This window comes from Hyperolius riggenbachi, chromosome 4, assembly GCF_040937935.1.
Source record: "Hyperolius riggenbachi isolate aHypRig1 chromosome 4, aHypRig1.pri, whole genome shotgun sequence".
Classification (NCBI taxonomy): domain Eukaryota; kingdom Metazoa; phylum Chordata; class Amphibia; order Anura; family Hyperoliidae; genus Hyperolius; species Hyperolius riggenbachi.
The window spans coordinates 207,424,584-207,447,807 of record NC_090649.1 but is presented as its reverse complement, the minus strand read 5'-3'; the positions used below and the strand labels follow the sequence as shown (position 1 = coordinate 207,447,807).

General features: G+C 42.4%; 1 protein-coding gene across 3 annotated transcripts in view; it reads left to right on the top strand.

Moving 5' to 3' along the window:
* ARMC9 (armadillo repeat containing 9) overlaps positions 1–23,224 on the top strand; it is a 294,287-nt gene that overhangs the window by 201,863 nt on the left and 69,200 nt on the right. For all 3 annotated transcript variants that reach the window (XM_068281283.1, XM_068281282.1, XM_068281281.1), the window contains exons 14-16: positions 5,516–5,639; positions 12,418–12,557; positions 15,585–15,661. In XM_068281283.1, the coding sequence (XP_068137384.1) occupies positions 5,516–5,639; positions 12,418–12,557; positions 15,585–15,661 (341 nt within the window). The remainder of the gene's footprint in view (positions 1–5,515; positions 5,640–12,417; positions 12,558–15,584; positions 15,662–23,224) is intronic.

The following is a 23,224-nucleotide window of genomic DNA, read 5'->3' as shown; positions in this document are numbered from 1 at the left end:
CAGTTGTGCCATACTCCTCCCATTTCTGAATGATCGCTTGAACAGTGCTCTGTGGGATGTTCAAGGCTTTGGAAATCTTTTTGTAGCCTAAGCCTGCTTTAAATTTCTCAATAACTTTATCCCTGACCTGTCTGGTGTGTTCTTTGGACTTCATGGTGTTGTTGCTCCCAATATTCTCTTAGACAATCTCTGAGGCCGTCACAGAGCAGCTGTATTTGTACTGACATTAGATTACACACAGGTGCACTCAATTTAGTCATTAGCACTCATCAGGCAATGTCTATGGGCAACTGACTGCACTCAGACCAAATGGGGCTGAATAATTACGCACACCCCACTTTGCAGTTATGTATTTGTAGAAAACGTTTGGAATCATGTATGATTTTCGTTCCACTTCTCACGAGTACACCACTTTGTATTGGTCTTTCATGTGGAATTCCAATAAAATTGATTCATGTTTGTGGCAGTAATGTGACAAAATGTGGAAAACTTCAGGGCCGAATACTTTTGCAAGCCGCTGTATCCCATTTGAAAGAACAGGCTGTTAATAATATGTCTGTGTCCATGAATCAGGGAGTAGAAACAGTGCAGATTTATTTTAGGATTTTTATCAGCTGTAACAAAGAAATGTTTTTGTTTAAAGGTTATAATGCTGTTTTGTATCTTTTGAAGCCGAGTTCAGGCCCATTTTAAATACCCCCTGGGGTACAGGTACCATGTATTGAGAACCTAGGCTGTAGAACATTTAGGGCACAAGTGTCAATCTCCAAAATTGGCCCAAACAGTAATTATATCTTGCCACAAGGGTAAATGTGTATTTGTTTTTTTGGAAGCAAACGTTCTCCAGTAGTGCATATTTTATGCAAATTAATGCAACTGAATGCAAATGTAATGCAAGTTGATTTTAAGTTGTTTTTATCACTACTAGAGTTCCCGCTTTTTTTTGTGAGTGTTTGAGTGCAGTGTTAATCATTGTTTGTATTTAAATTGACCACTACCTTATGGACCTCCTTTCCCATTTAAATCCTGGGCCCTCAAAAGGATGAGCACAGCCTCCCTTGCATGTGCCACTACAGCTCCCCTCCTAATCATTCTGTGCAGTCCAGCATATGCAGAGTAGTGGCGCAGTGGTAGTCTTGCTTGTCTCACCTCCTCAAGGCTCTAACAATGTCCATCCATCCTCTACAAAGTGCACTCACTGTACTTCCATAAGGAGAACAAGATGGGCAGATAGTCAGTGTCAGTGTAGAGGATAGATGAACATTGTTAAAGCCTGGACGATTTGAGATGAGCAAGACTACAGATGCTCCACCACCCTAAATATACTGAGGCTGGAGTAGCACAGGATGGAGGAGACCACTGGGGATGTTATATTGGGGAAGAAGGGGCGGGGAAGCACTAGATCACCAGGGAAACCATATGTTGGAGGTAGGGGGGCACTAGGCACCAGGGAACTGTATAGGGAAGGGAGGGAGAGAACTTGCCAGGGGTAAAATATGTTCTATAAGAAAACAGGAGCAATATTAACTGACAAAATCTAAAAAGGCTTGGTCTTAGTTGGTATTATTGTAATCCATCTATAGGGGGTTGGACAAAATAATGGAAACCCTTTAAAAATCAACAAAATATATTTTAATATGGTGTAGGTCCACCTTTTGCGGCAATTACAGACTCAATTCTCCGAGGTATTTATTCATACGAATTGCTTCCAATGGAATTTTAGCCCATTCTTCAGTTAAAACACCCTCCAATTCTTAAGACGATGGCGGCGGAAATGGACTTCTTACTTGAATCTCTAATAACGACCATAAATGCTCAATAATGTTGAGGTCTGGGGATTGTGGTGGCCAGATGAGATGCTCAACTTCATTAGAATGTTCCTTGTGCCATTCTTTAACAATTCTAGCTGTATGGATTGGGGCATTATTATCTTGAATGATGGCATCCCCCTCCAGAAACAGTTCTTGAATCATAGGATGAACTTGGTCGCTCAAAATTCTTAAATAGTCTCGGCTGTTAATTCTTCCATAAAGGGAAATCATTGGCCCGGCAGATTTCCAAGAAATAGCACCCCAGATCATCACAGAACCCCTGCCATGTTTTACGGTTGGGATAAGGCAGTCTGGATGAAATGCTTCTTTCGGCTGTCTCCAAACGTACACTCGGCTGGAGGTCGGAAATAAGGTAAACGTTGATTCCTCAGATAAAATCACATTTCTCCACTGCTCAAGGGACCAATTCTGGTGGTTTCTACAGCACTCTAAATGCTTTGAAACATTTGTCTTTGAGAGCAGAGGTTTTCTAATTGCAGTTCTCCCGTGGAATCCAGATTTGAGCCGCATCCGACGAACAGTTTTTGTGAAAACTGGGTTCTGTAGATGTTCGTTCAGCTCTGCGGTGATTTTAGGAGCCGTGGTCTTGCAAGCTTTTCCAACAATTCGATTTAGAGTCCGACGGTCTCTCTCAGACAACTTCGACCTTCGTCCACAACTGTACTTTGCTGAGAACGTTTTTCATTCTCTTTCAAATGCAGTCATTACTTTTGAGACAGTACCTCTTGAAATGCCAAGCTTTCGGGCAGTTTGTGTTACAGTAGCGCCTGCCATATGTCAAGTTTTGATTGCTTAAAACATGATCAAAGATTATGATGCCAAAATGTTAGGTGTTTCCATTATTTTGTCCAACCCCTGTATTTTACTGTTTATCTTTTCCTATATAAAAGTACAGTAGTCTCATTAAAAAAGAACCCATGATAAAAACAGAATTGTTCTCTAATGTATTGCCTCTAATACACAGGTCAGTGTTATGGCTGGGAATTAGGTCTATACCTTCTTCCCAGCCATAACACTGACCTGTGTATTAGCGACTGAAGAACTGTGTTCATAAGATCAAACAGTGATGGGATATGGGAACCAAATAGTTGTGTTTTTATCCAGGTGCTCTTATCGCTATGTTACATGGGATTACAAAACAATTGCTGTTATCACTGTTAAAGTTTAAAAAGGCCTTCCTTTGATTACTTAGCTTAACAGTTCAAGATAACAATTTGGTAGGTTAGCGCTGCCAGAATGTGACTACGGTATGCTACATTAAGTCCCTTTAAATTTGTATACCAGCATCATAAACACAGTGTATACGTGAGATGTATGTGACTATTGATAAAGATCTTTTTTTCTCAATAAATATTTACTACACTCTAAAATGGATCTTTCCAACCAACTTTTTTTGTTTTGGATAGAATAAGGAAAAGTTGCAACTACTGGCAGGTTTTTTTTTTTGCTGTCTTTGCCCAATCAGGGAAGATTTCCCTGACTTGTTGTCCCCGATGCACAACAGGATGTATGGCAAAATCACTCCAAACGACCTTTAATACCTGCCACTAGTACAAGAGTCCCATTAAAATAAATATCTCCAGCCTCTGTTCTGGTGACAGCTGTATCAATTTATAATTCTCTCACCTTCTGTCTCATTGGCAAATCTTCTCATTGAGCACACAGATAGCAAAAATGTTCCATCCCGTCACAGTATATTTCAAAAGGAAGATAAAAGATTTGCTTTGAATCAAAGAATTTTGTTTGCTTCAGTGGAAAAACAGCAGATTACACAGGAGAACCTAGGTGATGTGGCAAATCCAGACCATATACTGTATATACCGGTATATAATTTTTTTAAAATAAAGTTTCTGCTATTAGGTCGTAGGTGTGAGTGGCTAAGTTTTGCAAACTCTATTTTGCATGTGAAATGGGCAATTTGCCATGCAGTGAGAATGGACAGAGAAATGGCAAGGGTGCCTTTTTCAGCCAAACCATATTTTATGTTCCGAGGGAGCATTGCAAGCGTCCCTACTGTAGATTCATTGCACAGATCATCACACCATGTGAAATCAGCCGATCTTAAAAAAAGCTGCCTTAAAAACAATAATAGTAATAATAATAATGTACGTGCACTGTCAAGGCTGCACCTGTTATTATTTAGTTTCAATAAGTTTTTATTGAGAAAACAAAGTGGAAAACAGATCATTTCTATTGGCCCCTTTAGGGGGATCATAGGTAGCAATTACAATTCTTTCAAGTAAAATATGACTAGCAGGATGAGGTGATGAAGGATCGAATGAACTTACCTAGCAGTAAGATAGTCATGTCATATACAGACAAAATAGAGAGAGAAAAGAGATTGTAACAGCAAACGAGTAAGTCAGAGATAACATGAAAACTATCATAATTAGGTTTGGGGTACACACAGAGCCGCTCGTACGTAGGGGTGAGTTTTGTAGACAACAGTATTATTACAATAGACAAAGCAGGGGGCAATATGTCAATTAGCATAGTAAAGTAGGGCCTAGTCCCACATTGTTCAGGGAAACAATCCAAGGAGACCATGTTCTCTGGAAGTTGAGCATCAAGTCCTCTAGTTTTGCGAGAATATTACTTATCACTTATCATAGTCTCAGTAACGGGGCATAGACCATAGCAGGGGAGAGAGAAGGTTGTTTCCACGAGGCAGCCAGGTGGACCTTAGCTACTTCCATAATGTGCTGACTCAGTCCGTGTTGGGGGTATTGGACTCCAGGTGGTTTATACCCAAGGAGAGCAATATAGGGGCTAAGGGGTAGGGTTAGGTGACTTTGCACCTGTTATTATTTAGACTTTTAGCGGCTTTGCACCATGCCCATTTTTCAACCCTCACTTTGGGCATAGGAGAATTTAGCAAGAATTACTAAATGATTTGCTTTCTATAGTGCATACTGTTGGGTAGTGTAGGGGGCCAGCTACCTCTATCCCCTAAGTAAATATTTGTCCGCCATTGCTGGCAGGGATCCCAGCTAACCTATGTTTATTCTATAGGCAGAGATTTTCAGATTTCACATATGCACACATCCCTGTGTATGTTGGTGCACATACTACCTACACCTGCACGCTGGCCAGTTTTCTAGCCACTTTAGCTGTGCATGGAAAAATTCTCACTGCAAGTATGTTCATCTAACTGAAGTCACACAACCGCTAGCTTGTAACCCTGTATTCTGTTATGAACCAAGGGAAAGTTTCAAAGTTTTGCTCTCTAATGGCACACAGACAGCAGTTGAAAAGGATGCTCCGCTACACCAACTGGCTGGATTGCAATAATAAACTCTTTAATCCGACATCATGGTACATACAGGTAAAAGCTCATGCGTATCGGAGCAAAAGCATGACTCCTTAATAATTTCATCATGAAGCTTTGATTAAGAGCCTGCTTTTGCTCCGATACGCGTGCGCTTTTACCTGCATGTACCATGATATTGGAATAAAGAGAATAAAGAGTTTATTATTTCAATCCAGCCAGTTGGTGTAGCGGAGCATCCTTTTCAACTGCCGTCTGCGATTCTGCAATTGATTTCCTGCTCTCAGCTAATGGCACACAATTGTTAAATAAAATCCAGGTCACTCTTGTATATTGTCCAGTGCACTGAACTCCCATCTGAGCAAATTAAAATGTGGTTTCCACTAAAAAAAATTATACATTTTCTGTATTTTAGGTCGTGTTTATCTAAGTCAGAATCCTTACTTGTTGCGCTCAATGGAGGAAACACTGAAGGGAGAGGGAAAGGATTCTGTCACTAGGGAGAATGTCCTGGGCACACTGCAAAAATTAAGTCTCAGGTAAGATCTCGCCAGCATTGGTAAGTCTGCTACCAGAAGCTAAGCAGAAAGCTCTACCTATTATTTTGGTGTAAGGTGGAAGCTGAAGATACAGCAAAGTCTGATGTCCTGCACTTGTTTTTGATAACATTTATTTGATTTATTATGTTAAAGCGGAATATAACCCTGCATTTCAACTTTGCTCTAAAACATTATTTACAGTATATTATATGCAACCAGCATTTTTTTTACTAGACCAGCATTGGAAGGGTTAAACACAGAGCTTTAAAGTTCCTGGAGAAAACTGCAGATGCATCCGAAGCTTACATAGATACATTTTGTTTACATAAATGTATCTAAGTGTTGAATGTGACAAACTCTCTCTGACTGAGAAGGAGCTGGAGGACAGCCAAAGAGTGTGTAACATTTATCACTTGTTACATTCTATTTAGTTAAATGTATCTATCTGAACTTCTGCATATCTCTCCACCTCTGTGTTTAACCCTTTCAATGCTGGTCTAGTAAAAAAAATGCTGGTTGCATATAATATGCTGTAAATAATGTTTTAGAGCAAAGTTGAAATGCAGGGTTATATTCTGCTTTAAGGCAGAAATCACGTGATTGCCTGATCACCAACTTCTTTCTACAGTAGAAATTATGCAGAAGAAATGTATCAGGTCTGCAAAATGCAGTCATTCATTGTCATTCTGGTGGCATTTCCAGAAACTGACATGTATATCTGATCTCCATTTCCTCATTGCAACCTCCATTTTCTTTTGTGAGGAAGTTTCCACTTACATAATATATTACAACTAGTGACCTTAGCTCATTTAAAAATGGGCTAGGTCCGTTACCGCTGCCAGCGTGCGTGCCCGCGCCCCCGTCCGCTGTGCACACGCCCAGCTGGCTGCCCCCTGGCTGTCCTGCTCCCTGGCCAAAGGATGTCCCTGCGGCACATGCGCAGTAGCGCAAACGCAGGGACACAGGCGCAGACATGGGATGCAGAGTCACAGGGGTTTTATTATAGAGGATAAGTTTTAAGACAATATACAGTAATACTCTGGAATAAAGCTGACTTGTCAATTGAAGGGCTCTTTCCTACAGGTAGCTGACAGACAGCAAGTTCACCACCTGGCAGCTGCTCTCTTGCATGGGACAGGCACTTGTTAGCGCTCGGTACCAACGGTAGACAGGCGGCCCCACCATGGGGTCACATCTGAGCACAGCCGCAGACCTTCTCAGATGTGACATGTTGTGGTTCTCTGTTGCTAGGTAATACCCCTGTTTGTCGAGCACTGACACGTGTGTTGGAAATGCTGCCGTTCGGCTGCATTATAATTGTACCTGAATGATCCTTCTGGGGGAGGGGATGTTAGACGGGAATCTGAACTGCCCGACAAGCGCACAGTTTAGCCGTGTTTCTGAAAAAGGCCTTAGTGAGATTTGCAGTGTAACTCTGGATATAAGTTAATAATTGCTTCATTCAAATTTCTTTATGTGTTGATTTAGTAAGAACACAATGTCCTTTTAGCCTTGACTTCATGTATGTACTTTGCTAATTGTTTTAATTGCTTCATGGAATTTACTATTATTAGCTTGAAGTTGACATTGAAAGGTGAAAAATGCAGACAGTAATCAATTGTAACAATATGTTTGCAAGATGGGAGCAGGAACAAGTTTTGCCTGTTACATATTTTTTTCTACACCTCAGTATCATTGTTAAGTGTTCTTCAATGATGTTTGTCATAGGAGTCTTGTAGCTTCCTCTTCTATCTGTTGGTGGTCTCTTGTGCTCATTGCTCTGGTCTTCTACTACTCCAAAGCAGGAGGCCCTTTAAAATCTTTGTAGTCAGCTCCCTGTTTTCTCCATTAGGTTGCACTCCCACTGTCCTCCAGCAGGTAGCTTTGTGCAGTGCTGGAGCTCAGTTAAAGGGAACCCTAGGGGAGAGGACTATGGAGGCTGCCATATTTATTTCCTTGTAAACAATGCCAGTTGCCTGGCAGCCCTGCTGATCTTCTGGCATAAGTAGTGTCTAAATCAAAACCCTGAGTCAGAGTACCTGATCTGCCGCATGTTTGTTCATGGTCTATGGCTAAATGTATTATGCTAGGTACACACCATACAATTTTCTGTTAGATTTTCTCTTAGATTTACCTGCCACATAGCTTTTTTTCCATGTTGTAGGTAAATCTAACAGAGGAATCTAACAGAAAATTGTATGGTGTGTACCTAGCATAAAAAAGCCCAATCTACACGATACGATTCTTTGTGCGATTCGATTACGATTCTATTTACGATCCGATTAAATCCAACATGTCCGATCGGGATTCAATTTGATTCAAATCGATTTGCCATTGCAGAACAATGGCAAATCGAATTGAATCGAATCAAATCCAGATCGGATATGTCGGATTTAATCGGATCGTAAATAGAATTGTAATTGAATCGCAGAAAGAATCGTATCGTGTAGATGTGGCTTAAGAGACAGAATCGGGTGGACTGCCAGGCAACAGGTATTGATTGAAAGGAAATAAATATGGTAGCCTCCATATCCCTTTTAAGGCTGCCATACACTGGTCGATTTGCCATCAGATCGACCAATAGATAGATCTCTCTCTGATCGAATCTGATCAGGAAAGGATCGTATGGCTGCCTTTACTGCAAACAGATTGTGAATCGATTTCAGCATGAAACCGATCACAATCTGTGGAGCTGCCGCCACCCGCCAGCTATACATTACCTGCTCCGGCCAGCGCGAGTCCCTGCTCTCTCCGCTGTCTCTTCTCCTCTGGGTTCTAGGTTGCGGACCGGCTGGCTTCACTTCACGTCCGGGGGAAGTTTAAACAGTAGAGTGCGCTCTACTGTTAAAACTTCCTGCCGGGACAGGAAGTAGCCAGCCGGTCCGGAGCCTGGAACCCCGCGGAGAACAGACAGCGGAGCGAGTGGGGACTCGCACCGGCCAGAGCAGGTAATGTATTGCTGCTAGCGTTGGTCGTTGGGCATTCAAACTCCACTATCGACGCACTCCCGACCTGCCGGCGATCGATGGAAATCTTCCGCAGAACAACGGGGATCATCGGGAATGATCGTTTTTGGACGATCGGCTGTATATCAGCGGGAAAATCGGTAAGTGTATGGGCCCCTTTAGTCTTACCTCGTGTTCCCTTTAACCACTCTGTGACCGCTTCGCCCAGAATTGCGGCCACAGAGCAGCTCCTCCAGGCCTAACGCATGATTGCGTCATCTCGCGATACGCAAGATTTGCAGGGAATGAGCTCTCACTCAGAGCCCATTCCCTGCAGGGGAGAGAGGTAGCCACAGCAATCGTGGCTAGCAGGCTGTTACTAAGCAATAAGTACATTTATTTACATGAGCAGCGCTGTAAGGGGGACAGTCAGCTAAACCAATGCTGATGCCCAAGAGAGGTGATCTCTATGATTGGATCTCGGGGGGGGGGGGGGTGGATAGGAAGGGAGGGAAGGGGCAACATAAATTTAAATAAAATAGTAATTTATTTTTCTTGAAAAAAATGTAATACAAAAAAAATCCAAAAAACCCCCGTTGCAGCAGCAATCAGATGCCACCAACAGAAAGCTCTGTTGGGGGCAATAAAAGGAGGCAAGATTTGTTTGTGTGCTCAGTTGTATGGCTCTGCAGTGAGCTTTTAAAGCTGCAGAGCACTGAATTTCCATTGTATTTATGATACTAGTTGACCTAAGCCCGTCTAAAAACAGGCTCTAGGTCGGTTCACGTTCACGTGTATCCCATATGAAAATAATCTGCTTATATTGTGTTTCCTGTATGCAATTCATCTTACGATAATGTGTATCCTGTATGTAATTCATTATCTGCCTCTACTGCCCTCTTCTTCCCATACTATGTATTCTTGTGTAATTACTTATCTGTCTGTACTCTGTACCCTGTGTATAATCTCTCTTCTATGTGTAATGTGTACCCTGTATGTAATTCCTTATCTGCTTATACTGTGTATATTATTACATAGTATTCCATGCTCATAATCCCTTTATCTCCCTACATGCTACACCCTGCATGTAACTTAGATTTCTATTTGCATTTCTAAGTAGAAAATTCTATTAATGCAATTAATGCAGAGTAAAGCCAGGTGACATAGAACATAGAATACAAAACAGATGCAAAAGTACAGGACTGGAATGGAACTATAAACATTTTATGTGTGAACCCAGCCTAAGCAGAATGACGTGCGTAAAGTCTTACAGCACAAAGCATAGAGTAGATTACAATACATTACATGCAATGCATTTCGCTCGAGTAGATTGCAATACATTGCATGCAATGCATTCCGCTCTTCTCATCAAAATTCACACAAAATTCTGCTTAGCGCAGTTTATTGCACACACCCCCATTGTAGGGGGAATAAAGTGTTATTTGGTCCCCTCATAAATTTCTATGTTTACCCACTTACAAAGAAACAAACAGTAATTTTATGATAGTTTTATTTAATGTGCAAAGACAGAAAATCAATCAAGACACGTATTACATAACATTTATAAATTGATTTGCATGTCATTGAGCAAAATAAGGATTTGACTCCCAAGTAGAACATGCCTTGATGAAAACCTTGTTGACAAGCACAGTGATAAGATGTTTCTTGTAGTTTGCACACAACTCCTAAATCTATGTTTTGGCAGTCTAAAGGTACTCATACTTTGTTCAACTTCTCATCGATATAAAGCAGATTCAATCACTGTGATCAAATCTGTGAAATGTGAATGTGAAATTGTTAACACAAATGTTGACCGATCAACCGATTTCCATCTGACACGCGTAAAATGTTGCTTGAACGTCAGCTGGTCGGGTGCGCATGGCTAGTGGCGTTCGATTCGGCAACGACCGAAGCAGCATAGCGCCAGCAATACTATCTCCTGAACGGGGGTGCGATTCCCCGGCCCGTGCTGTCACTTCTTTATGCTGAAATTATTCTCCATGTCCTCTTCACTTCCTGTTCCGTTCTGTATCAAGTCAAAGTTCAAACAGTAGAGTGCCTTCTACTGTTTGAACTTCAGCTTGCCACAGGATGGAGCAGGAAGTGAAGAGGATACGGAGGACGCCGGAAGAAGTGACAGTGCGGACCCGGGGACTCGTGCCAGCGGGCAGGTGATATTATTGCTGCTGGCCGGGAGAGCCCGAATGGGGGGAGGACTGGGGGCCACGAAGCAAGCGGCGGCTCCACAGGTTATGAATCGATTTCATGCTGAAATTTATTCAAATTCTGTTTGCAGTGTATGGGCAATCAATAGATCCCTCTGTGATCAGATTCGATCAGAGAGGGATTTATCTGTTGGTCGATCTGGTGGCAATAGACCAGTATATGGCTACCTTTAAGCTTCAGCACCCTCCACAGATTTTCTATAGGATTGAGGTTTTATCATCCCTGTTTCTATGGACACGCAGTGCTGTGGACAAGTGCCGAGTGCATTGTCTATAATCTGAGAGGGGTATTTGTTCTGCTGTTCTTTTTACTGTCATGCAGATGGGATCAAGGCCAGATTTATACATTTTCTACCCCTAGGCCAATTTTCTTGTGATATTCCTTCCACAGTCCGTGGGCAGCCCCCACTTCCATACTGAACTTTAAAGAAAATGGCTCTGTGGGTAGCAGCTCGCCTCTACCATGTGATGCTACTCATTTGCAGCCTCCTTTTTGATTTTCAGCCACCTTTTTATATGCAGCAACCCCCTCTTCCATGTCCATTCGCCTCTCTTGGGAGAAGCTGCCCAGGGCTCTGTTATATGTGGGTTTTTGCACAAATCTGTCCCTATCTAGAAGCATACATACAGATTAGGACACATTTGTTGCCATACCTCCACAAACAAAGGAAGAACCCAGAACTGTCTAGGAAATAATTTGGTGCTGACAAAAGTAATTGGCACCCATGATTGAGTTTGCTTGACAGTTTTAATACAACAGAAAATTTCAAATAATGGTACAGATAAAAAAAAGGCAAGGTCATAAATGATGGTATCCGTCCTTAAAGGGAAGGTCCAAGCAAAAAAAAAAATGAGTTTCACTTACCTGGGGCTTCTACCAGCCCCATGTAGCCATCCTGTGCCCTTGTAGTCACTCACTGCTGCTCCAGTCCCCCGCTGGCAGCTTTCTGACCTCGGAGGTCAGGGCCACATTGCATACATTTTTACGCATTCCAGCTAGTGCAAAGACAAAAATGTACGCGTTGCACCACTAACGCGTAAAAATGCATGTGTTAATGTTCCTGCACTAGCGGGAATGTGTAAAAATGTACGCAATTCGGCCCTGACCTCCGAGGTCAGAAAGCTGCCAGCGGGGGACTGAAGCAGCAGTGAGTGACTACGAGGGCACAGGATGGCTGCATGGGGCTGGTAGAAGCCCCAGGTAAGTGAAACTCATTTTTTTTTTTTTTGCTTGGACCTTCCCTTTAACCTAAGATTTTGTTACTCAACCTTTAGAGGCAATCATTGCAAACAAGCTATTCCTTTAGCGCCCTATAAGACATCAAGACCTGTAAACAACTTCTCCAGCCTGCCCTGTTTGAAGGGTGTCTTCTCCAGTTTGCATGTTTCAGTTCTTCCGTATGTGTAAAATAGTATTAAAGTCAGAGCTTATAGAAAGCTGCTTTAGAATAGTGTAATGTTTTCTTCTTAGCCATTCTTTGGTCCATTGATCCATTTAGCTGTGTGTTTTGGGTCATTATCCTTTTAGCGGATACCATGATACGTTCAGTTTTACTTGCTGGAAGGCTGACCTTTTAGTGTTTTTAAATGTAGTTGTTCTTCTTCTAGACGACCTATGCAGTCAGCCATGATAAAAGACGGTCTCATCCACTGGCTTGTGCAAGAGCTGGAAGACACTGATCACCTCTCTGACTACACAGTGGAGTACTCTGTTGCACTACTCATGAACCTTTGCTTACGTAGTGCAGGTTTGTACAAGCCTCTAAATATATTTACATGTGCAGCAAAGAGCTGTTTTGGTTTATTTGAAATTGAAATTCATATTTTTCAGTTTTCCTTTGGTGTCTTTTTCTGCTTCAATCAGTCCATATAAATAGGTCTTAAAAGATCCCATCAGAAATCTTTTAATTCTGCTTTAAGTGACCCTGTTCAGCCAGAAACGATGTACAGTGTGCAGCCTTACCACCTTTGCAGCAATGGCTGTTCTCACTAAAGAGGAATTCCTCTGTCCATAAAAGAGGAAGAGGCTGTGCCTCTTCAGAATCAGAATCATTTATTTTACCAACTACAATGGGTGTTGTACCCGGAATTATTTTGGGTGGTGGGACAGCCACATACAGTAAATACATACAATAGAATATCCATAGCATGGCATATATACAGAAACACAAAAAACTGAGCGTAGGAAGACCAGAGGGGGCATCTGAATGCTATGTTGAGCAGAGCTGCCACAATCCCGTTGTGGCGCTCAACTGCTCTGCTTCAATTCAGATGCCCGACAGAAGGTCCTTGGAAAGGGATAGTGCAGAGGGAAGAGAAAAAGAGCAGGATAGAGAGTAGGAGAGAGCGAGAGAAGAGATGAAGGAAATAATAGATGAGAAGTAAGAAACAGAGTCTGAGAATCTCCTGGGGTTGTGGCGGTGGCTGGATAATTGCTCTGGCTGGAAATAAATACGTCCTGAGACCATGGCCCCAAGCCAGGGGTGCAGGGTGCACCTTAGGCTGAGGTAGACCTGGGGGGCTGCAGTTGATTTGCCTTGCTACTGAGGGGCAGACCTTGTTTCTGGTGCCGGAGACTGATCCTGGTGTCCTGTCTGATGCATCCATGGACAGGTGGGGGGCAAAGTAACTGATCTGCTATGGCTGCAGCGATGGAGTGGCAGACATACCTCCCCAGCTGCAGCGATGGAGCTGCCTTCCTGCAGAGTTCCGGTGGCGGTATCATGGCCCAGTGCTAGGGATCCCCCGAGGCAGCTGGAGCAGAAGCAGCGGTTTTATCTTCCCTGGCCGCGATAGTGCGGCCTGCATGCAGCATCATGGGGATGTCTGATCTCACTGGCGGCGGCGATGACGTATCCTATGTGCTGGGGAATTGGCATGGATTGTGGCGGGGCCCTTGACATTTAGCCTGATGTATCGTAGCACCAATTCATTTTGCCATGCCCTTCCTTTTTCAGTCTTACACTCTTTCAGTACCCTACCGACATCCTAACTTGGCCTCTTAGCCACTATATGATATTTACACTAACAGGAGAATTTATAGATACATTTCAGGCAACTCAGGGGCTAACTGTGACACCAATAATATATCAATAATATATCATGTAAAATCAAACACAATTTGTATTGCACACTGAATTTTAGCAAAATTGGTCAAAACATCACATCATCTTTTTGGATGTTGCAATACACCATAGTGCATCATGATGACATTTCGCCTGATGTATCGTAGCACCAATGCCGCTTTCTCAGAAGCTCAAAAAGGCCTATACAGTTTCAGCCAAATGGCGCAACCCAACACATTAAACACTTCCCTACTAAGGGGCTTTTCCCCTTCTAGACCAGAGCATTTTTCACCTTTCAGCACTCCTCCCATTCATTTGCCACTAACTTTAGAAATACTTATCATAATGCAGTAATCTATATCTTGTTTTTTTTCACCACCAATTGCTTTCTTTGGGTGGTACATTTTGCTAAGAATTATTTTATTCGAATCTATTATTATAAAATTGAAAAAATTATTATTATTTCTTCTCATTGTTTGGCCATTATAGGTTTTAAAATAAAACATTCTACTGTGGATAAAACCCACACATTATGTTTGCCCATTTGTCCTGGTTATTGAAACATTTAAAATATTTCCCTAGTACAATGTATGGCGACAATATTCTATTTGAAAATAAAGGTGTATTTTTTCTGTTTTGCGTCCATCACTAATTAAAAGCCCATAGTTGTGAAGGGGTAAGGGGTTGATTTTAATAAAAAATGACTTTTTATTAAAAAAAAATAAAAAAAATTGTTGGTGTAATTCTACTATTTGGCCACAAGATGTCCTCATATAATTTCTTCCTGCCATGTACTAATAGTACGTGAACAGGAAGCAAATGTAACTTATTTCGTTACTTTGACCACAGGCATTTCATTGATGCCGGCGATCATTGACACCAGCACTTAGATCGGTGAATAGGATCTGAGATCCCATTCACTGATCTCTGGGCTAATGGGCGGTGTCGAGAACGAGTGCGGGAGCAAGCAGTGGCCGTCCGCAGCATTAGACGTATATCTACGCCTCTGTGCCGGAACTGAAATCCTGCGGGGTGTAGATACACTGCTGCAAACGGCATAAGTGGTTAGTGGTACAAAAAATGTTCAATTTCACAGTTTATTTTGATGTTTCAGTCCAGAAAACAAGCGATTATCCAATTTTTTCGATAAAAATCATATCGGACATGTTGGAAGAATCTTTATATTCGATAATTTTTTCCGGATTAGTACACTAAAGGCCTATTCTAACGAATGGCATGATGAATGTTCACATCAAAGTTCCTCCACTCGTTACCAACTCTGGTTACATTGCAACTGAACTTTATCTTTGGTCTTGGCATTTACCTGGTGTTCTTAATTGCAAATCGACTGCCAAACTGAAACAATTCTGAATGCTGTAAAAACTTTATACTCACACTGAGCATGTTTAGAAAGCATTCACTGCTTCCGAGACGCTGCTGCCAACAGTTATTTACTGGCTAGGTAAGCACAGTGTAGGATGAATGTCTGTGTGTACTGGACTTGTTTTCCTTTTAAAGTACTATGGCACCAGTTTCCCCTGAGTGAAAGAATGAGTTCTTGACAGATCTAACACTGAGATAATAAATGACAGTATTTTAGCATGAATGAGGCTTAACACTTTAAAGACAAAATAAATCTGTGGTCGGCGGTGTGATACCTTGTCAAATGATTCTAAAGGTTTTGTTTTTTCCGTTCCTTTTCATAAACAGGGAAGAAAATGTGCTCCAAAAATGCAGGCCGTGTGCTTAAAGTTATGTCTGATTTGCTTGGCCATGAAAACCATGAGGTATGGATATTATGAAAGAAACTTCCTGTTAGTGAAGAATACAACGTTGCATAAGTCTATGGGGTACATTATTTTATAGCTGACCGAAACTCAGAACTTCTTCTCTGCTCTAATAGATGAGCAACATAATATCCTTTAAGGAAAAGTATTTTCTGTTACAGCTTATAGAGCTCCTACAGAGATCTTGCAGAGTACTTACTTCCTAGTTTCCTGGGATCACAGAAAGGGTTAACCTCCAGTGTTTGCATATTAGCACAGAACTTGGCAGAGTCAACATACAGCACACAGCTCAAATTATACTTGCTGATTACATGCTGATAAGGGAGAATTACATAGTTCATAGTTATTTGGATTGAAAAAAGACATACGTTCATCGAGTTCAACCAGAAAACGAGGTACAACACCAGCCTGCTCCCTCACATATCCCTGTTGATCCAGAGGAAGACAAAACCCCTTACAAGGTATGGTCCAATTAGCCCCAAAAGGGAAAAAAATTCCTTCCCGACTCCAGATGGCAATCAGATAAAATCCCTGGATCAACACCACTGGGCATTACCTAGTAATTATAGCCATGGATGTCTTTCAATGTAAGTAAAGCATCTAAGACCCCTTTAGAGACTTAGACAGGCTTTTCTCTGTGACACACACACAAGGTGGATTTCTCTGCGTTTTCCTTGTCTCCTGTGCAAGACTTTAAAGTGTGATGCAAAAGTTTGGACAACGTTGGTAATTGTTATGATTTTCCTGTATGAATCGTTGGTTGTTACGATAAAAAATGTCAGTTAAATATATCATGTAAGAAACACACACAGTGATATTTGAGAAGTGAAATGAAGTTTATTGGGTTCACAGAAAGTGCCCAATAATTGTTTAAATAAATTTAGGCAGGTGCATAAATTTGGGCACTGTTGTCATTTTATTGATTCCAAAACCTTTAGAACTAATTATTGGAACACAGATTGGCTTGGTAAGCTCAGTGACCTCTGACCTACATACACAGGTGAATCAAATTATGAGAGAGTATTTTATGGGGGTCATTTGTAAGTTTCCCTCCTGTTTTAATTTTCTCTGAATAGTAGCAACATGGGGGTCTCAAAACAACTCTCAAATAACCTGAAGACAAAGATTTATTCACCATTATGGTTTAGGGGAAGGATACAGAAAGCTGTCTCAGATTTCAACTGTCTGTTTCCACAGTTAGGAACATATTGAGGAAATGAAAGACCACAGGTTCAGTTCAAGTAAAGGCTCGAAGTGGCAGACCAAGAAAAATCACGGATAAACAGAAGCGACAAATGGTGAGAACAGTCAGAGTCAACTCACATACCAGCACCAAAGACCTACAACATCATCTTGCTGCAGATGGAGTCACTGTGCATCATTCAACCATTTGGTGCACTTTACACAAGGAGATGCTGTATTTAGAGGAAGCATTTTCTCCGCCCACAGCACAAACAGAGCCACTTGAGGTATGCTAAAGCACATTTGGACAAGCCAGCTTCATTTTGGAATAAGGTGCTGTGTACTGCTGAAACTAAAATTGAGTTTTTTGGGCATAACAAGGGGCGTTATGCATGGAGGAAAATCAACACAGCATTTCAAGAAAAGCACCAGCTACCTACAGTAAAATATGGTGGTGGTTCCATCATGCTGTGGGGCTGTGTGGCCAGTGCAGGGACTGGGAATCTTGTCAAAGTTGAGGGACACATGGATTCCACTCAGTATCAGCAGATTCTGGAGACCACTGTCCAGGAATCGGTGACCAAGCTGAAGCTGGAGCTTTCAACAAGACAATGACCCTAAACACTGCTCAAAATCCACTAAGGCATTCATGCAGAGAAACAAGTACAATGTTCTGGAATGGCCATCTCAGTCCCCAGACCTGAATATCATTGAAAATATGTGGTGTGAGTTAAAGAGAGCTGTCCATGCTCAGAAGCCATCAAACCTGAATGAACTAGAGATGTTTTGTAAAAAGGAATGATCCAACATACCTTCAACCAGAATCCAGACTCTCATTGGAACCTACAGGAAACATTTAGAGGCTGTAATTTCTGCAGGAGGAGGATCTACTTAATATTTATTTCATATCTTTTTTGTGGTGCCCAAATTTATGCACCTGCCTAATTTTGTTTAAACAATTATTGCACTCTTTCTGTAAATCCAATAAACTTCATTTCACGTTTCAAATATAACTGTGTTTGTCTCCTATATGATACAGTGGCTTGCAAAAGTATTCGGCCCCCTTGAAGTTTTCCACATATTGTCACATTACTGCCACAAACATGAATAAATGTTATTGGAATTCCACGTGAAAGATCAATACAAAGATCAATACAAATTTTTCAGGAGTAGGATGGATGAAATTGTTTACCTTCACAGTTTATTTTCAACTTGGATTTTCCATAATGTTCATGTATGAGTTAAAACATTTGTATGTAGTTTAAATTGCTGTTGCCACTTTGCGATAGATAAGTGACCTTTGGGTTGCAGTTTGGGCACTCTGCCTCCAAAAGGTTCCCCACCACTGTCCTAATCTAATGTCCCACATTGCTAAGTTCATGTAAATTTGTCTCCACCCATGGCCACATCCGCATTCTGGTCCATGGCCACACCCATTTTTCGGCGCGGCGCGACGCTCTACGCACAACGGAACCCTCATGGTTTCCACACAACTTCACCATGGGGTCTGAAAAAAAAATGGCCCTCCATGCCCGTAACGCTGGACAGCACTGCTCTGAGGGATGTTCAAGGCTTTGGAAATCTTTTTGTAGCCTAAGCCTGCTTTAAATTTCTCAATAACTTTATCCCTGACTTGTCTGGTGTGTTCTTTGGACTTCATGGTGTTGTTGTTCCCAAGATTCTCTTAGACAACCTCTGAGGCCGTCACAGAGCAGCTGTATTTGTACTGACATTAGATTACACACAGGTGCACTCTATTTAGTCATTAGCACTCATCAGGCAATGTTTATGGGCAACTGACTGCGCTCAGACCAAAGGGGGCTGAATAATTACGTACACCCCATTTTGGCAGCTGTAATTACAGCAAAAGGTGATTCTACAAAGTATTGACTCGGGGCTGAATAATTATGCACACCCACTTGCAGTTATTGATTTGTAAAAAATGTTTGGAAATCATGTGTGATTTTCGTTCCAATTCTCACATGTACACCACTTTGTATTGGTCTTTCACATGGAATTCCAATAAAATTGATTCATGTTTGGGGCAGTAATGTGACAAAATGTGGAAAACTTCAAGGGGGGCCAAATACTTTTGCAAGCCACTGTATATTCAACTGACATTTTTTATCGTAACAACCAGCGATTTATACAGGAAAATCATGACGATTAACAAAGTTGACCAAACTTTTGCATCCCACTGTAACTAGAGGACAAGCCTTGTTAAAGTAATATTGAGCTGAATCTGCATTAAGCTAGGTACACACTTTGTAGGTGTGGTAAATGATTGATAGCTATCAGATATTGATCATATTACCACCTTGCAACCTTGTCCCATTTGATGAGATTTCAGTTAGGATCTAACTCCCTGTTCCCACTGCAGCCATATTTTTGTATTGCTTGTTGCAGAACAAATCTGGAGTCTCTCTTGTGCCACTGCCACAAGAGGCCAGACTAAACACTATCAGGAACACACTAACACAATAATTTAAATACTGCTTTCCAACAATAGAGCACTTATGTGTATTCCAAAGGAATACAACTGACATTATGACTGATACTGTACCATGCATTTAACCACTTCAGCCCGCGGGTTGTTTTCACCTTATGGACAAGAGTAATTTTCACATTTCAGCGCTTCTCCCTTTCATTCCTCAATAACTTTATCACTACTTATCACAACAAAATGATTTATACTTTGTTTGTTTTTTTCCACCACCAATTAGGCTTTCTTTGGGTGGTACATTATGCTAAGTATTTTATTCTAAATGCATTTTAATGGGAATAATAAGAAAAAAATAGAAAAAAAAATCATTATTTCTGTTTTCTAACATTATAGTTTTAAAGGAAAACGTAAAACTGTGGATAAAAGCCACGCATTTTATTGCAGTTATTGCAACGTTTAAATTCTATCCCTAGTACAATGTATGGTGACAATATTTTATTTGAAAATAAAAGTGGATTTTTTTTTTATTTACATCCATCACTAATTTTAAGCAATTAATTTAATAGGGAATATATATATTTTTTAATATGTATGTCCGGGGGCGTTGAAGATCCTGGGCACCAGGTAAAGAGAAGCGGCAAATTGTGGGCGTGTCCATTCAGAAAGTGGGCGTGGTCATGCGTGGGGCCAAATGTACATGAACTTAGCAGCAGTGTAATTTAAAGACAAAGGGCCTGCCCAGCAAAATGTTGGATGGAGCCCTCTATGCTTTAAGTAGATAGTTTACTATTAGTATAGGCATAGAGAAAAGATGCGTACACACATTCAATTTTGATTGGTCAATCACTGGCCAATTTTACTACCCTATGAACAGAGCTGAGCTCTCATAATACCTAGAAGTAGTAAAATTGGCTAATCAAAATTGTATGTATGTACCAGGCTTTACAGATAATACTGTACACACAATACAGCTGGTTTACAATCGGTAAAGGCACAGAGTAAAGCCTGCTACACACCATGCAATTTCCTCTCAGATAGATGGGCCGAATAGATGATTTCCGACAGGTCTGGTCTGATTGCCAATTGTTTTTCTGATCGATTTCCATAGAAGTGATCAGAAAATCGATAAGAAATCCGAGCGGATCTGTCGGAAATTATCTGTCGACCCATCTATCTGAGAGGAAATTGCATGGTGTGTACCAGGCATAACAACTTATAATGTACATGCTGGAGGTAGCAGAGATCAGAACATGCGGCAGTACTAGCACAGAGTAACAGCTTATACTGTACATATTGGGGTTAGAAATGAACGGCACACACTACAGCAAGTTAAGTATAGGTACAGAGTAACAGCTAATGCTGTACATACTAGAGGCAGCAGGCATCAGCACACACTGCAGCTAGTTTACTATCAGTACAGGCACAGAGTAAAAGCTTATTCTGTTCATACTGGAGGCAGCAGAGATCAGCCCACATTTCAAAGAGTTTACTATCAATACAGGCACAGATTATAAGCTTTAGCAGGGGCTATATCACTACTTTTCATGTGGTAAATCAGATTCAGAAAGGTAAATACTTACCCGCCTTGATTACCTTAATTAATCAGCTATTCTAGTGGCAGGCTGGTAGTGATCGGACGATGCTAGTGGCAGGCTGATAGTGATCGGTTGATGTTTGTGGCAGGCTGGTAGGGATCTGTCGCTTCACATGAGAGGCTTGTGGTGATCAGTAGACTCTAGTAGAAGGTAGATAGTGATTAACCAGCTGAGCGGTCTGGACGAGCTCAGCTCGTCCAACACCGCCAGCGGCTGCCGCTCAGGCCCTGCTGGGCCGATTTTGATGAAATAAAAAGCAGCACACGCAGCCGGCACTTTGCCAGCCGCGTGTGCTGCCTGATCGCCGCCGCTCTGCGGCGATTCGCCGCGAGCAGCGGCGAAAGAGGGCCCCCCTAGCCGCCTGAGCCCTGCGCAGCCGGAACAAAAAGTTCCGGCCAGCGCTAAGGGCTGGATCGGAGGCGGCTGACGTCACGACGTCGGCTGACGTCGATGACGTCACTCCGCTCGTCGCTATGGCGACGATATAAGCAAAACAAGGAAGGCCGCTCATTGCGGCCTTCCTTGTTTATTCTGGGCGCCGGAGGCGATCGGAAGATCGCCTCCGGAGCGCCCTCTAGTGGGCTTTCATGCAGCCAAATTTCAGTTGGCTGCATGAAATAGTTTTTTTTTTATTTAAAAAAAACCCTCCCGCAGCCACCCTGGCGATTTAATCAGAACGCCAGGGTGGTTAATAGATTTTAGTGGTAATCAGGTAGTGATAGGCAAGCAGTTGGAGACAAATGACAGTAGTAAGTAGATACTGACAAGTAGTGGGTGACAGATATTCAGTAGGTGCTAGGGAGCAGTGAAAGCCAAGTAACATAGGGTGCCAAGTTCCAGGGGGGTGGGGGGGGAAACAGGCTAGGACTTAGGGTACACTATAGCACTGATTAAATTGTGATCTCCTCTGAGGACAGACAGTGACCTGACTATGTAGTTTGTAAAGTTCTGCAGATGTCAGGGCAATATAAATACATAATAATAATGGTAGGATTAGACTGTGAGCTCCTCTGAGGACAGTCAGTGACATGACTATGTGCTCTGTAAAGTGCTGCAGGAGATGTCAGGGCTATATAAATACATAATAATAATATGGTAGCACATTAGACTATGACTATGGTAGTATTAGACTGTGAGCTCCTCTGAGGACATTGAGCGGCATGACTATGTACTCTATTAAAGGGACTCCGAGCAGTGCAGAAACTATGGAAAGATGCATGCCATTTTGAAGCTCTCTTTCTCCTCTTTCCAACGATATATAAACAGCCGCCCTACGCCTTTTAAGGTCCGTGCACACGCCGGACTGGAGGCAACAACGGGTCCGTCGTTGCCTCCCGCTGGGTGGGCGTTCCAACGACAGTCTGGCGTGTGTACGCACTGTCGGCGGACTGATACGGCTGTTTCTGAGCGATCCGCCCGGCGGATCGCTCAGGAACAGCCGTATCAGTCCGCCGACAGTGCGTACACACGCCGGACTGTCGTTGGAACGCCCACCCAGTGGGAGGCAACGATGGACCCGTCGTTGCCTCCAGTCAGGCGTGTGTACGGACCTTTAGTCTTATCCTCACTGTCTTATCCTACACTGTCTTATCCTCCAATCACTAAGTCACCTCAGCCTTGCTTGTAAACACAAGTGAGCAGAGGTGTTTCAGATAAGAAAGGTGGGCAGGGAAATAAATGGAAGAGGAGGAATATATTATAGATAAAAAGAACTCCCAGCATTTAACTCTTTGGCACTGTTTGGCACTAGGGTCAGTGCTCATAAAGTATGTGATAACTACAAACCATAACAGTAGAAAAAGTTTTGCAAGTTTTGAATGCAGGATTAGCTTCTTTATCACTTAACCTCCCTGCCGGTTATCCCAAGCTCAGCTCAGGGTAACCTGTGCAGGAGGATTTCTCAGGCCCCGCTGGGCCGATTTGCATAATTTTTTTTGTTACATGCAGCTAGCACTTTGCTAGCTGCTTGTAACATTCGATCGTCGCCGATCCGCCACGCCGCCCCCCCCCTCCCCTCCAGACCCCTTGCACAGCCTGGCCAATCAGTGCCAGGCGGCGTTGAGGGGTGGATCGGGATTCCCTCTGACGTCCCGACGTCGGTGACGTCATCCCGCCCCGTCGCCATGGCGACCGGGAAGCCCAGCAGGAAATCCCGTTCTGAACGGGATTTCCTGCTTACTCCGATCGCGGGAAGCGATCGGAGTGGCTGCAGAGCTGCCGCTGCTCAGCGGCTATCATGTAGCGAGCCCTGGGCTCGCTACAGGATTTAAAAAAAATAAGTAAAAAAAAAAAAAGTGCGGCGTTGCCCTCTTGCCGGTGGGAATTGGACCGGCAAGGGGGTTA